At 36.9% G+C, this 15,372-nt stretch overlaps 1 protein-coding gene across 1 annotated transcript in view; it reads left to right on the forward strand.

Moving 5' to 3' along the window:
* Positions 1 to 15,372, forward strand: part of LOC122794952 (opsin-5-like) — a 257,286-nt gene that overhangs the window by 80,844 nt on the left and 161,070 nt on the right. The window contains exon 4 of the mRNA XM_044063546.1: positions 9,719 to 10,012. Within this exon, the coding sequence (XP_043919481.1) occupies positions 9,719 to 10,012 (294 nt within the window). The remainder of the gene's footprint in view (positions 1 to 9,718; positions 10,013 to 15,372) is intronic.

Consider the following 15,372-nt stretch of genomic DNA (forward strand, 5'->3'; position numbering starts at 1 on the left):
CCTATCACTCTTTTCTCCCTTATTCCTGCTACCTATCTACTGCTCTCCCCACTCTTTTCTCCCTTATTCCTGTTACCTATCTGCTGCTCTCCCCACTCTTTTCTCCCTTATTCCTGTTACCTATCTACTGCTCTCCCCACTCTTTTCTCCCTTATTCCTGTTACCTATCTGCTGCTCTCCCCACTCTTTTCTCCCTTATTCCTGCTACCTATCTACTGCTCTCCCCACTCTTTTCTCCCTTATTCCTGTTACCTATCTGCTGCTCTCCCCACTCTTTTCTCCCTTATTCCTGTTACCTAGCTACTGCTCTCCCCACTCTTTTCTCCCTTATTCCTGTTACCTATCTACTGCTCTCCCCACTCTTTTCTCCCTTATTCTCGACATGGTAAAGCTGACCTCTCTTTTCTCTATGGAGACTCAGTAAAATATTAAATAAATACCTCTGTTTGTTTTCTGTTATCTTAAGGTTTTCTGTCCTATCTTTGTTCACCCTGACAAAGTCTGTCACTCATTTCATCCATTCTGGACTATATCAAAATAAGCCTTTGTTATCCTTTTTGACACCTTCTACAACTTACTTTTGATTTGCGTCTTTGATATTTACACCTCTTTATTGGTATTTTACTTTCATCCTCATACCCTTTTTTACCTCCCTTCCACCTGTAGTATGCCCTGTCCTTTTAGTCATTAGCCTCACATTCAGGTGTTGTCTGTTTGGCCTTCTCTCTTTTTTCTTTTCTCTCCTTTTTTCTCTTTTTTCCCTTTATCCTTTTTTTGTTTCTTTCTTTCTTAAAACCTTATCCATAGCCCTGACTAATCTATCCCTCATTAGTTCCCATAGTTTGTTTTTTCCCTTTGTTGCCCTTCTCCCTTAGCTTAGCATAGTTTACTCCTCTACAAATCCATGCTCTCTTCTTTACCTTTCTATTGTTACCTTGTCCATCATGCTGAACAACACGGTGATATGATTACTGCTGACTAAGCACAGTTTATCCCGAGTAACCTGTTCTCCCTTAGTCTTGGTTAGGATTACACACAGCATTTTATCCTTTCTAATACAGTCCAGTTTGGCTGAACCTCTCATGATGCAAGACTTCATTTAATTCCCACTTCATCTTTATGCCCGAGCTTTGAATCTCTCAGTTTGCTCTTGACAAAGTCAGGTCCACTTGATGTATAACCCTTCTTATCCTACCTCATGCCTTTATTCTCTCCATCAGGTTCTCATCAACATCCCTTCATTTTCTGAGAGATTGTGCAGTGAGCAATCAGATCACCCCATTCCTTTATCTTAACTACTAGGATGTTTACCCCAAGTTCAGGGTCTGATTGCTCCTCATCCCCTTCATTGGACAGTATTTTTCTTCCTTCCTGTTCTTGCATTTAGTGCTCTCCATTATGCAGATTGATACTCTGCTTCTGCCCCTTCCTCTCCATCATTACTGAGCCACTTACAAATGGGCAAACTGAAGTGTTACTCTTTGCAAATTACTTATGGGTGCATCTCATTTACTGGGAGAAAGCTGTCCCAAAATTATCTGCCTTGTTAGAAGAATTCAGAATATATAAAATACAGCTAAGACTGCAAATTATACAACTAACTCTTAAATATGAATTCACAGGCTCAGCCACTTGAAAGCATGACATTGTAAGCTATATCATCATCATCAACAACAACCCCTTTTTCCAATTTTCTACATGGGGTTAGGGTGTCTTGTCAATGTCACCATCTGTCTCTCAATCCAAGCCACTCTCACACCTTCTTCAACAATCCATCCATCCACCTCTTTTCTGGATGCCCTTGTTTCTTCTTGCCTTCTTCCTGTCTGACCCAAATCTTCTTCACCAGATTGCCTTCTGCTTTTCTACACATGTGCCCGAACCACTGTAATCTGTTCTCTTTAACTTTCTCTGCAATAGGAGCTACTTTGACTTATGCTTTGATGTCCTCATTTCTTTGTCTGTCCCACAGTGTGCATCCTACCACCCATCCCAGGCAATGAATCTCTATCACATCTAGCTTCCTTAACTGTTCTGCCTTTACTGGCTAAGTTTCTGTACCATATGGTAGTAATAGGCACACAACTGTTTTGTACACCCCACTTTTCATCTTTTGTGTTCTTCTGTCATACACTACCAGTAACACTCTGTGCCAGCTTGCTGTAGACCCTTTAATTTCAACTTTGACCTCCTCATTCAGACTTCTCATTTCCTCAACCAACCTTCCTGGATACGTACAGATAAGTAAATTTTAATGGCAGCAAATGGGCAAATCAGAAGAAGATGAAAATTGAGATGGAAGGAAAATAGTGGCATTGTAATCTGTATGTTGTAAATGAAAAATGAAAATATGTTTTTACTGGTGAAATACATAGCTGTCTTACTCTGATATAATGAAAACCTAGTGCACATATTCTAGACATTAGGTTTATCCAGTATTTCATGCACATTTAAAAAGAAAGGTGAAAACCAAGCATAATGCCAGACTGTGACAACAAAAGCCCTCCAAAATGCTGGATATATTGGTTGTATATATGCCACATATAACAGTTCCCCAAAGACAGTTCACAATAAAAAAAATTATCCTGGACTTCTAAGATACTAGGGTGAGAAACATATACATACTGTCCCTAGTATGTCCTTTCAGAGAAGGTACATTACCTTTTTTACTGAGATGGAATGACATGCATATAATGGCCTTGTTGCTCTTTGACAAAAACTGCCCCCTCCCTGACAAACTATGTCAATAATAATTCAGAGGTGATTTTGCAATTGCTGTTTACTTTTCTGCACAACCTATTCCCCTCCCACACAATTAGGCATTCAGTTTTGGAAAGCACCTTTCAAATGTGATTAGCAAAAGTGGTAAAATAGCAATGTATTTCCACTTACTTCTAAAGGGCTCCCCATCCCTGATGTCAACTGTCATAAAAATTAAATAAAAAAAAACTATATGATGCTTTGTGCAGCATGTACTGTTACAATTACCCACAAAGATAGCTGGTGTCCTTCCAGGAAAAGTCATACACAAACAATTTACATTTGAGCTTTCAGATGCTATGTGCTTTCTCTACCATAACCTATAGCTGCATGAAGCAACAGGATTAATTACTTTATCATGATCATCCTGTCTTTTGCTCTCATTAATTGACTGCCCTTTTAACAGACAACCACTTTAATGATCACCTGTGCTTGCCAAAAGCTGTGAAAAAAGTAATAGATTTCATGGTACTGCTACTACAGTAAACCCCACATTATAATGCGCTTGTTTGACTTAATGTTCATAGGTTCATAGGTTCATAGGTTCATACTAGGCTATCTGCCCTAGGGCATTTATAAGCCTAGCCAGAGTGTGTGTGGCTTTCACCACCCCTTAGGATGAGAATACTACGCCCATTTAGGGTTTAGTTTACTGTGCCTCTGTCTAGTAGTGACACAGAGATGACACCCGGGGTAAACCTATGATCTCCCATCCACTCGTCAAGATTTCTCTTGAATAGAGTTAGTGAGGGGCTCTGCCTATAGCTCTCTACCTGACTATTGTTGTCTATATCTGCATTTGACTTTGCAATGGAGTTATTCTTTTAAGGTTTGGTTACTTCTATTCTTTATCTTTTTCTTATATTGCATTTTGTTTTATTTTAAGTTTTTTATTCTTTCTGGAGTTTTAAGAGGTCTTCACTAGGTCAGTTAGAAAATAATTCTTTTGCAGACAGTGAATAACATCCAACTAATAAGTGGGAGGAGCTTAGAAATAGCATTCCTCATTTAACTACAAATATTTAGTGGCATTTTTATTTAGCTTTAGTGCTTGTTTGACTTGCTGTTCTCTACCTCAGTATTGCTGATCGTTGTTTGCATTTATTTGAATACCACCTCAGGTCTCCCATGAAAAAAGGCCACTGGTCTAGTGGAAGTAGCCCATTCGACAAAGAGTAAATAAATTAATAAAAACATCTTGCTTGAAGCAGCCTATATAATTGAACAGCTAACAAACGTTTATTATGTTGCTGTATACAATATATTGCATTCCAGCTTATCTGCATTTGCGGATACAATCAATTGTTCATGATCTGCAGATTAGAGTGGCACAGTGAGGCTTATCACACAACATTTGGTACTATTTGCCTTTAATTGTATATCTTTCCTTCAATGCCAGCATTTTTTCCCTGCACTCTGCACTAAGTATCACAACAATTTGAAATTGGTTGCTCTATAAAACCTGGAAATGTTGGGCAACCAAAACACTGAAAACTAATACCCTAAACACAAGGGCAACAATCTGAACTGCAGAGTTTTTTTGCAGGGAAGCAAGTCACCTTGTGCCCCTCCCAATGTGAAGGCAAACCTCAACATTCACCGTACTTAGATATACCAACTTCATGATCATACCAAAGAAGGGGGGGAATCTCCCAAAACAAAGGAATCACTACAAGTGTACATGTAGAAATCAGACTTGCAGTGATTTTCTATGGAAAACAGCAGTCAGCACTGTATTCTTCGGAGCCCTGTGCTTTGGGCAGTTGATGCTCAATAAGTTTCATCTTGGCCTACTGTAGAGATATAGTAGTAGAGATACTGAAATTATTTTTGTTTATCTCAAAACTCAGATTTCAGCTGCTGTGTGTGTGTGTGTGTGTGTGTGTGTGTGTGTGTATGTATATATATATATATATATATATATATATATATATCTATATATATATATATATATATACATAAATATAAACTGTATAAACTGTATATGTATATATTTATGCATCCTGCTTTGAATTATAGTAAATGTTTGTTTTTTTTTTATTTGCTCATCCAGGAAAAAATTAAGTACTGAAAAGGGATGGCAAAACTTGACTTATACATCAGGTCAGATGAAAATACTGCATTTATTCACATAATCTATATTTTACAAAAGCTAATGTATTCTGTTAATTTGCTTGCAAATGAGAAAATGTGAGCAGATACTTATTTGGCTTACACACTGAGTGACAGTAGCTTTTACCACAATTCTCTTAGACATTGCATTGCCATCAGAAATGTGTATTAGATCAGCATTTTAGAAGGGGACATAACGTTTTATATGCCAACATTTGTTAATTGTATTTAAAATTACTTAATGAAGGGGTGATACCTTTTAAATGAAGAAAATTTAATTATGGAATAATTTTAAAACTGAAAAGCATGGCTTTGCTGGATTGCTTTGTTTCTTCTTGTTAAATTTTACAGATACTTATATGAGTTTTAAGCAATAATTGGTGTCAGAGTATATTGATTAGACAAGCAGAAACATTCATTGTCTGAATTAATTACCATCAGCCAAAATGCAACACCCAAATTGAAAACAGCCATGCACAAAAGAGGCCATGCCCCACTGAGATTAATTACATCTCCACAGTGCCTTTTGTCATGTAGAATTCTAGGTTGTAGCTATAGGTATACATTCTTTGTATGGTTGTTGAGGCTTTTTGCATAGTTTACACTTCTGAATATAATGTGATCTCCTGCTTAAGATACATAAATGAATGCTAACATGTATTTCTTTCACAAAGCAGCATCAACACATTCATTTCAGTGATGCTTTGTTTCTTTCACTCTACCTTGCTGTCCATAAGAAGAGAAAGGAGGAAAACAGGTGTGCAATGCTAATCTGGACATCTGCCTTTATTATGAAGCAGAAAGTACAGATAAATATTGCAGCTGATGCTAAGAGATGTTACACATAAAGCTTCAAACTTTGAATACATTTACTTGAAACACAGTTAATATTAGCATAACATCTTAGAATATTGTTTGTCTTTTCCCGGTTAGGGGTCACCACAGCAGAAATCTGTTCCGCTAATGATTGGCAGTCGATTTTTATGGTGCCAAGTTGCCAGCCCGATGCCCAACCTTCAGCGAAGGCACGCCCATTCACACATTTCTTTCAGAGGCCACTCGACCGTGGGGAGGACATGCAGACTCCACACAGAAGGCACTCCAGCCGAGAATTGAACAGGAGAACCTCTTGCTGTACCACCGTGGCTTTTTGTGGAATATTACAAATTAAAAATGTCTGAATGTACAATATGTTCCTTGCTTCTGCATGTTATGCCAGACCTTATATAACAGAGAAATAGTAAGTTTATCTTGTTTTGCAAATACAGAACATTTCATTCCTAGTTAGGGGGATTTCTGTAGAATGGTAATCAGTACTGTGTTCTGGAAAGGCAAGCATTGCTAAGAAGTTCAAAACAGAACCTAGAGCACTTTATCTCATCATGTGTGTGTATGGTGTGAAAGAACTGTTGTGGCAGTGCTAGCCACCCAGTGGTGTAAACCTTAAACAGCAACTTCTAGAAGCAGTTAATACTTGTTTTGATTATATTAAAAGCAAGCCTTCAGTTTCTTAAGGGCCTATTTTATAAAAAAAAGTTTCAGGCTTTTCTTGGGGTGGCTATAATTTTTAGTATGGGAAACTAACTATTATATAAACAAATTTGTTTATGAATCACCTTAATTTATCCACACACATTTTATTTTATTTTTATAAATATTACGTTTTATGGTAGAGCATTGTATAGGAGATGAGCTCAACGTTTTTAATAGCTGCAATAATAAAAACGAGGCTTTTTGTACTTTGCTATATATGTCCATGATTTGTTTACATTTTTTACATAAGCTTTTTTTAAGAAAATTAAGTGTGAACCACTGTAGAAATTGCTTTGTGTAGAAAGGAAGTGAAAGGGAATGCTTTTTATATGAGAAACGCATGCACCTTGTTACATAAAAAGGAATGTAATGAATTTCTCAGATTGTTAGAGGTTCTACGGATACAACTTAGAATAGGAAGTTTACTGAGCATGCTCGTCAGCCAGCATGCTATATGACAGTGGCTATGAGAGGTTTAAAAGATTAAGGATGAAGTATTAAAAAAAAAGATGATACACCTGTGTGCCCTTTTCTAGTAAGGACTGTGATAATGTTTTTTAAAGAAATAGAACTGATTGCAAAACAGCTGTGTGTATCAGTGATCCCCTTAATACAAAATTAAAATAACTGGAAAAAGTATATGCTAATAAAAATGTTATGAGGGTGACAGGTGATAAGCCCCTTTTTGTTTACATGAAACAAAAACTGTTAAATTCCAGACAGTAAAATCAGACTGCCCACTAATAACATCTTTTTTAAAAGGCACTTAACCTGTTGTTATATGCCAAAAATATGTTTGTGCCAACATTAATCAATGCTTTCAGAATATGCAGAATGCAGACTGTAACATCAAATATCTGTTATATATTGTTTGTCTTGCTTGCTTGTCTTAAGTGACCCCGATTTTAAACTGGCTAAACAATTCAAAATTTATCAGACTGTGGGGTCTCCTAAGGATACAGCTTATTTATATTGCAAATATGTTGACTCAGAAGTTCCTTCCAACAGTTCATGTCAGTCTAACAATCCATGTAGTTTCTTTCATGATAAGTCAGGCAGCTCAGAATAACCTGCATTTTATTTCCAAATGCATCCACAGCCTAGACTCCTGGTAAGGCCAAAGGTATACTGGGACTACTACAGGTACATCCACAGCTTTTAGTTTTCCACAGTTAAGAATATGCTCCAAAGGTAAATCCACAGCTTCTGGTACTAAGTTCACAACATCTTCTGGTTGTAGTTTCGCCAAAAGTTTCTTGTGATCTTCCATATCCCTTGTCAAGAGAGGAAAAATGTCTCTGACTGTTTATGCTGCAGAGCTTCTGTTCAACAACATCTTAGCACTTATTTTACATTTACCTATTAGTTACAAAATGTTATTATATTATGTATTATACACACAGCATGGCTGACAGGCTATTACTACAATAACACATATAATAAAACCACCTTCTACAAGTGAAACAGTCAACTCTCCCACAAATACAAGCATGGGAATGAGTTAAGCATTCTGTTTTGGTAAGTGATGCATCTGTTCTATGTTTTACAAGTGTTAAATATAACTCTGAGAGGAAGTGACATCAACAATTTGTTAAAATCTAGAGAATACAATTAGATAGCCAAGATGAGATATCCAGGATTAAATGAGGTAAGTAGCCTGAAAGTTGCTTTGAAGAATAAACTTTTAAGATGCTGTTACAATCATTCTTCTCAAACTAGTTGTCATATTAACAGAGACAGACATGTCTAAGACTATAGCTGTGACCATTGCAGTGCAGGGGGGGGGGGGATTTTACATACACACACACACACACACACACACACACACACACACACACACACACACACACACACACACACACACCAATGAGCCTGCACATCCACAAACATGCAAACACATGGGGGCACACATACATACATGTCCACACGCACACTCAAACACACACATGCTTGTAGGCAAGCATCCACACATGTACACACACAAGTGCATACACCCATATGTCCATGCATGCACATACACACATACACATGTATGTCTGAGCTGCACTCACTTTAGGCAGTACTTATCCATGACACACACACACACACACACACACACACACACACACACACACACACACACACACACACACACACACACACACACACATAATCCTGTACATACATTCAGCACTACTTAGCTGAAAGCAAGACAAACCTGTCCTACATCAGCTCCATTAAAATGCATAGGTGCACACTACTACCTAATGGTGTGCACTTATACATGTACCTGACTGCTCACGAGGGTATATTGCATAGTACAGAGCGCATGTCTTTCACATAATGCAAAACATCTAAATGAGCAGTGTTTATGTGCCTCATCAGCATAGGCTCTGCCACCCCAGCTTCATCATGTACAGGGAACACAAAATAGATTGATACTCAGTAAGCCAGGTAAGCCCCACTACACACACTCGGACCTATAATTCAGTACAAGCATTACTTACATAAGTCACTTTGTACCTCCGTGTACATTACACAATTTATCTACAAATTTCAGCCATATTTTCCTGCCCTTATATTCATCAAAACTCTAATCAATTAATTATCCTTAAGACAAAAGTTTTAGATCAACAGTGGACTTAAAAATATAAATAAGTGCTCAAGATAAGAAGTAGTAATATGTAACAATTTAAGTATGAACAGGCACATCAATAGAAAAATAGAAATGAAAATGTTGAGGAAGGTATCTGTGCCTTAGCTTTTTCAGTAATGTAAGAATTAGGTGATCATTCATAAGGTTGAGTTCATTGAAGCTATTTATAAACTTTATAATTTAGTTTACTTGTATGAGTGGCATTAATCATTTGAAAAGAAGAAGCAATTCTTTTAGGAGATAATTCATAAGGATAAGCCCATTGAAACTATATCTATATAAACCCCAAATTTAGTGTACTTGTGTAAAGGGAATTATCATTTGGAAGGAAGAGACAATTTCATTAAAACAGGGTTAAACTCTCACTGGCAACTTGAAAGTGCATTGGACATTTTGTAAAGTAGTTTCTTAGCAAGGACAATTAAACAATAGACTAGAAGGATACATTATTTAATTTCTTTTGCACTGTAAAGAAAACTATTCTGTATGAATGCAGGACAGACTTATGCAGACATAAAACATAATATTAAATTGTAGACCAAGTCTGTAATAGTGGTTCCATGTTAAATTCCACTCGGGAAAACGAAACATTGTTTTAGAGTTCCATATGTATATTTTTATTACTAACTGCAGTGGGTAAGCTAACATATCTACTACTTATCTTTAAATATTTTTCAGCTGCTTTAACAATCATTGGAAATTCCACTGTGATCATCACTTGCATTAAGAGGACATCAAAATTGAAGCCCCCTGAGCTGCTGACAGTCAATTTAGCAGTGACTGACCTTGGGATGGCTTTGAGCATGTACCCATTGGCCATTGCTTCTGCATGGAACCATGCCTGGATTGGAGGAGATATATCCTGTACATATTATGCACTGATGGGTTTCTTGTTTGGTGTGAGCAGCATGATGACAATTACTACTATGGCTGTTGTACGCTTCCTGATTGCGGCATCTTCACAGATTAATAGTAAGTAGAACAACAAAAGCTCACAGTTCACTATTCACTGTTTCACAAACTACTATGTCTAACTTTATTTGAAATGCATAATTAATAATGCATAGTAAAATGTGTATGTATATCTTAACCCTCACCTCAGCTTATTCCATGTTGTATCACAGTTCAGATATCATGCAGTATAAATGCACTCTTGACAAAGGAACTGTATTTTCTTTCCCTTGAATTGTATCAGTGAGCAAGATCTAGTTAAAGTGAACAACAAGAAGCAAACTCTAGAAGCATGATGTACAGAATTGACGAGGTAAGCTATAATGATTGCTGGGTTTGGACTTTTACATGTTCTGAATCAGAACTCAGACCAAGCCAAGGAAACCACAGAAATGACTCTTAAATAGACTTAAAATCTACACTCATGCTTTTATGTCAAAAGAACAGAAGCTTCTTCAGATGAGTGAAGAAAATGAGTGCAGCCTAATTGGTTAACTTAGAATCATGCATGATCAGAAAATCCTCACAGTATATAAGGTTAAAGAAATTTAAAGCCACATGCATTCACATATATAAAATGGTAGTTGTTGTTGTTGTGTCTTTCGGCTTTTCCTGGTTAGGGGTCGCCACAGTGGAACTCCGGCCGCTAATGATTGGCAGTAGATTTTTACGTGCCAAGTTGTCGGCCCTGACGCACAACCTTCAACGAAGGTACGCCCATTGTAGTATAGTATGAAAATGCATGTAATGCAGATGTCTATTATATCAGCTGCAAAAAATAAAATAAAATAAAATAAAGTGTAATTGTTCTCGGTTTCGAATTAATTTTACAGTAGTAATGCCATTCAGTTCTTTCACTGTATCATTTCTAAATTTACCTATGTTTCCATAGTTTGGTATAGGCACCTGTATCCTCACTACCTTTATAAACTGTCACAATTTCCAAGGATTGAAAGTTAAAGGTGTTACAATTGGAGTGGAAGTTTTTCTGGTGTCCTTACTTTGGTCCAGTGCTTTTGGATACTAACTATTAATTTCTAATACATCTTTAAATAACTGTTTGCCAGATTTTTCCCTAATGTGTAATCAGCATGTGACTGATCACATCAATGTGCAGCAGTCAGAGTGACAAGGCAAAAGACCGTTTTACGTTTTAAATAAATTAGCTAAACTTGTAATGCACATCAGACTTTCACTAGGTAAGAAATATTATAATTTTTATGATTTCTTTCACACTCAAATGAAATTTAATGATGTCAAGTACCACGTAGCCACGTGACACAAACAAACATTCCGAAATACCACGGGTTATACTTAAAAATATTGTTTTTTTACTTAAACATATAAAAATGATATAATTATATTAACTTTCTCTAAGCTGTTTTTTATATTATAAAGTAAGGAATAGCACCTGAAAGCCTTGTCAGTATATTATTTCCCAACTGTTTTAATTATGAACACTGCCTTGAGGAAAATGGACAAGCCTGTTTTGGTACTTTTTGACAAATTCTGCAGTAATGAAGAAAATATGCTAATTATGGCTTATATCTATACCTTTATAGAACAAGATTTCCCTAAGCATTCTACTGAAATTTTGAGAACAACTTAGGTCAAAATAGATAACATACTAGACAAATATGATAGAGGTCACATGGGAATTCAGTAGGCAATTGCAAGAAGTTTAAGATATAAACACAGATATTTTATGCAGTCTGCTAGGTACTGACAATGTTGTTGTAAGTGTTGTTTCTGAAACATTAAATAAATATTCTTTGTCATATCCTGTCATAACTAATTACACTACAACAACAACGAATATGGAGAGGTAAAGTTTTATATTTGGGAGGACATTTACAATGTTCTGGTGGATTATTAAATCAGTCTAAAATAGATGCGGATTTTTGTAGAGATATTTTACAAAGCTGCACCAAAGTAAAATGCCATCCTAGCTCAGTTGTGTAGAGAGATAAAATCCCAGATGATCCAAGTTCTGTTAATGGTTCTTAAACAAGCTTGGAAGGGAAGATGGGAGTGAGCAGCTGCTGCCAGCAGGCCCATCTTGGGGGTGGGTGGGGCTAGATCTGTGTTTGGGAGACACTTATATGGAACACTGGGTATTACACTCATGGAGCATAACTTTGCTGAGCACAGACTGCCCCTGTAGAAGTACGCTGACTGGGGAAGTTAGCATGGGGTGGCATAGTTCTTACAGTGGGCAGCAATTAGTAGAGGTGAACTGAGCCACCATAGAGAAGGGGAGATCCATGGTTCCATCGGACCTGGAAACAGGCCTACTTCATGCCACCTGACTCTTGACACAGGAGGAATAAATGAGCTGATCAGGGCCACCTTTCATTAAGAGGAGTAAGAATTATATCATAAGACTCTCACTTTGTCTGGGGATTCCTGGATGCCACCCCTAATGGAATAAATGAGGCAGCTGGGTAATAGTGGTGGAGCCACTAGACAGGGTTAGTGGGGGATAAAAAAAACAGTGAAATATCATGCAATTTTAGAGTAATTTTACTTTACTTTATTGAGATATAACTGTGCATTCCATTTCTGATGTCATTTTGTTAACTTGTTAACTGTTAACTAGATGAATAATAAAATGCTGGATACCAGAAGAATCCAGGAAAATTAAAAAGCATTGTTTTAGTAAACTATCTGAATAGCATGACAGTGTACTGTCTACTGAAGCAAAACAACAAAAAACAGTAGTTATAGAACAGGGATTCATGAAAAAAATAGCCAGCAAATCTTCTGTTATATTATACCAATCTGACCAAGTTTTAGTCATACAGCACAAACTGTAAACTCAACAAATAATTTTTGGATCCCCATCCAATACAAACAACCAATGCCTTCAACTCTTTCTTCACTGATACTATCCAAAATCTTGCAAACCATCTGTCCCAAAACGCCTCTAATCTGCCTACTCCCACTTCCATCCCTCCCCCCCATTATTCAATTTAGAACCAGTACCCACATCCTACATCTGCTCCCTAATCCAAAAGCTAAAACCAACCACTCCCTCAGCTGACAAACTCCCAGCAGAATTCCTGCAAAAAGGAGCTAAAGCTATTGTTTATCCCATCTCCATACTGATAAATAGAACCATAAAGGAAGGTACTATCCCAGCTATCTGGAAAATGTCTCATATCATCCCACTACATAAAGGCGGGAATTCCAATGACTTTTCCAACTTTCGTCCCATAGCTCTACTCTCCCCACTTGCAAAAATAATGGAGAAGTGTATTCACAAACAACTACTTAATCATCTTCTCCATCACAATCTACTAGCTAACTATCAACATGTTTTCCGACCATTCCATAGTACAACCACTGCCTTGTTATCCTTCACTAACTGTATTAAAAAAAAACGCAACAATAATATTCTTTCTTCTGCATTCTTTGTTGCCTTATCTAAATCCTTCAACATGGTTAATCACCAACTCCTTCTACACATACTGAAGTCCCTTTCACTTGACCCTTCATCTATGAATTGGTTCACATCTTACCTTGAAAATAGACAACAGGCTGTACTCTGGCTAAATAAACTATTGTACCACCTTCCTATCTCACTAGGTGATCCACAGGGCTCCATACTAGGCCCACTCCTGTTTTCCATTTATATCAATGACCTTCATCTAGCCATTCCACTCTCTACCTGCATTCAATATGCAGATGACTCTACTATAATCTGTTCAGCCACATCCCAGGCTGAACGTCAGTCTCTTACACAAAAAGCTTTCACCACTGTAGAACAATGGTTCTCTAACCGCTGTCTCCTTCTCAACCCCCCAAAAACTAAACTTTTAATCTTCACACCTACCCCAAAGTCCACCCCTCTACATATCACTCTCACATCCAACAATGGTACTCTTATTTCTCCTGACCCTACCACAAAACTCTTAGGAATTACAATTGACAGTAACCTAAATGTTGATACTCACATAAATACCACAGTAAAATCAGTTAACAGAAAACTAGGATCCCTCTACAGAATCAAACCTTTTCTTACACCAGCAGCTAGGACCGCTATAGCCAGAACCCACCTAATCTCAGCCCTATTCTATGCTTCTCACATATACACCAACCTCTCTAAAAATAACCTCAGCAAACTAGCTATATCATACAATAATATTGCTAGATTTGCTACAAGCTCTCCTTTCAGAACTCACCACTGTATGAATCTAAAACAACTAGGCTGGTTAGAATTTCTTAACCAGCTTCTATTTCACCAACTTACAATAGCCCATAAAACCCTGTATCAACCCAGCAACACTCCAATACTCTCTACCCTCATAATACCATATAATAACCTCAAATAAATGTTAATTAATACTACCAGATCAAAAAACTCAGCAGGCTACTCCTTGTTCTCTAACTCTATTAGGAAAGTATGGAATCAACTACCACATGCCCTTATATCTCAGACCTCTCTCCCACTTTTTAAAATGAATCTAAAACTATATCTTAATAACCACTGGTTATGATCCTGTACTAACCCTGACTAACTTTTATCCTTAACCCTCTTTTTCAGACTACATCCACTACAATCCTCCCTATGACTCTATAGACTATGTTCTGCATATAAATCTGTGTTACTTAAATATTATTATTGTCACTTTGAGTAGTATAATTATGCACTTCTTTTGAAAAAATATATATATATTTTTGAGTTTTTAATTCATTTTTGAAACAATTGCTACTTTTGTTGTTACTTTTTAATATTTGCATGTTTTTTCCTGGAGCGTTTCTCCCCGGGCCTCTACTGAAAATGGACATGTATCCAATTAGACTAGCCCGGTCAACAAATGTAAAATAAAATTAATTACTTCCACCTGGAGAATTTTTCATTATGCATTCTGGCTGGTGCTACTGACTGGTGTATATATAGTGACTTTCATTAAGCATAGCATCATATAAAAATAAGGTGCATTCCCCAATCCTGCATCACTACATTTGAAATGAAAAGCTTTATCATAAGAGCAGTGCCATTAATTATACATTTTTCTCTTGCATCTTGGAGTATCATGCATGTAAAATTGTATTTCCATGCTGTTGACCTTGTAGTACATTAAATCTTGCTTTGTCTTAGGTGATGTACTTTGTTGTGTGGTTACAAGACTCAGAGAAGGGTTAAAACGTAAGTTTTATATTTTTACAAATTTTTCCTCTTCTTCAAGGTCATGGAATATCAGAGGTAGTGTATAGGGAGATCGAGGGGATGGCGTAAAAGAGAGCACAGACCTCCCACAAAAATGATTTTTGCTGTTCTCTAGTGTGTTGTGCATCAGTATGTTAATGTAATATTTTTTATTAGGTTTACATGACACACTTGAAATGTTTAACATCTCATCTAGGGGATATGTGAT

The sequence above is a fragment of the Protopterus annectens genome, chromosome 2.part1 (assembly GCF_019279795.1).
Source record: "Protopterus annectens isolate FY-2018-M chromosome 2.part1, PAN1.0, whole genome shotgun sequence".
NCBI lineage: Eukaryota > Metazoa > Chordata > Ceratodontiformes > Protopteridae > Protopterus > Protopterus annectens.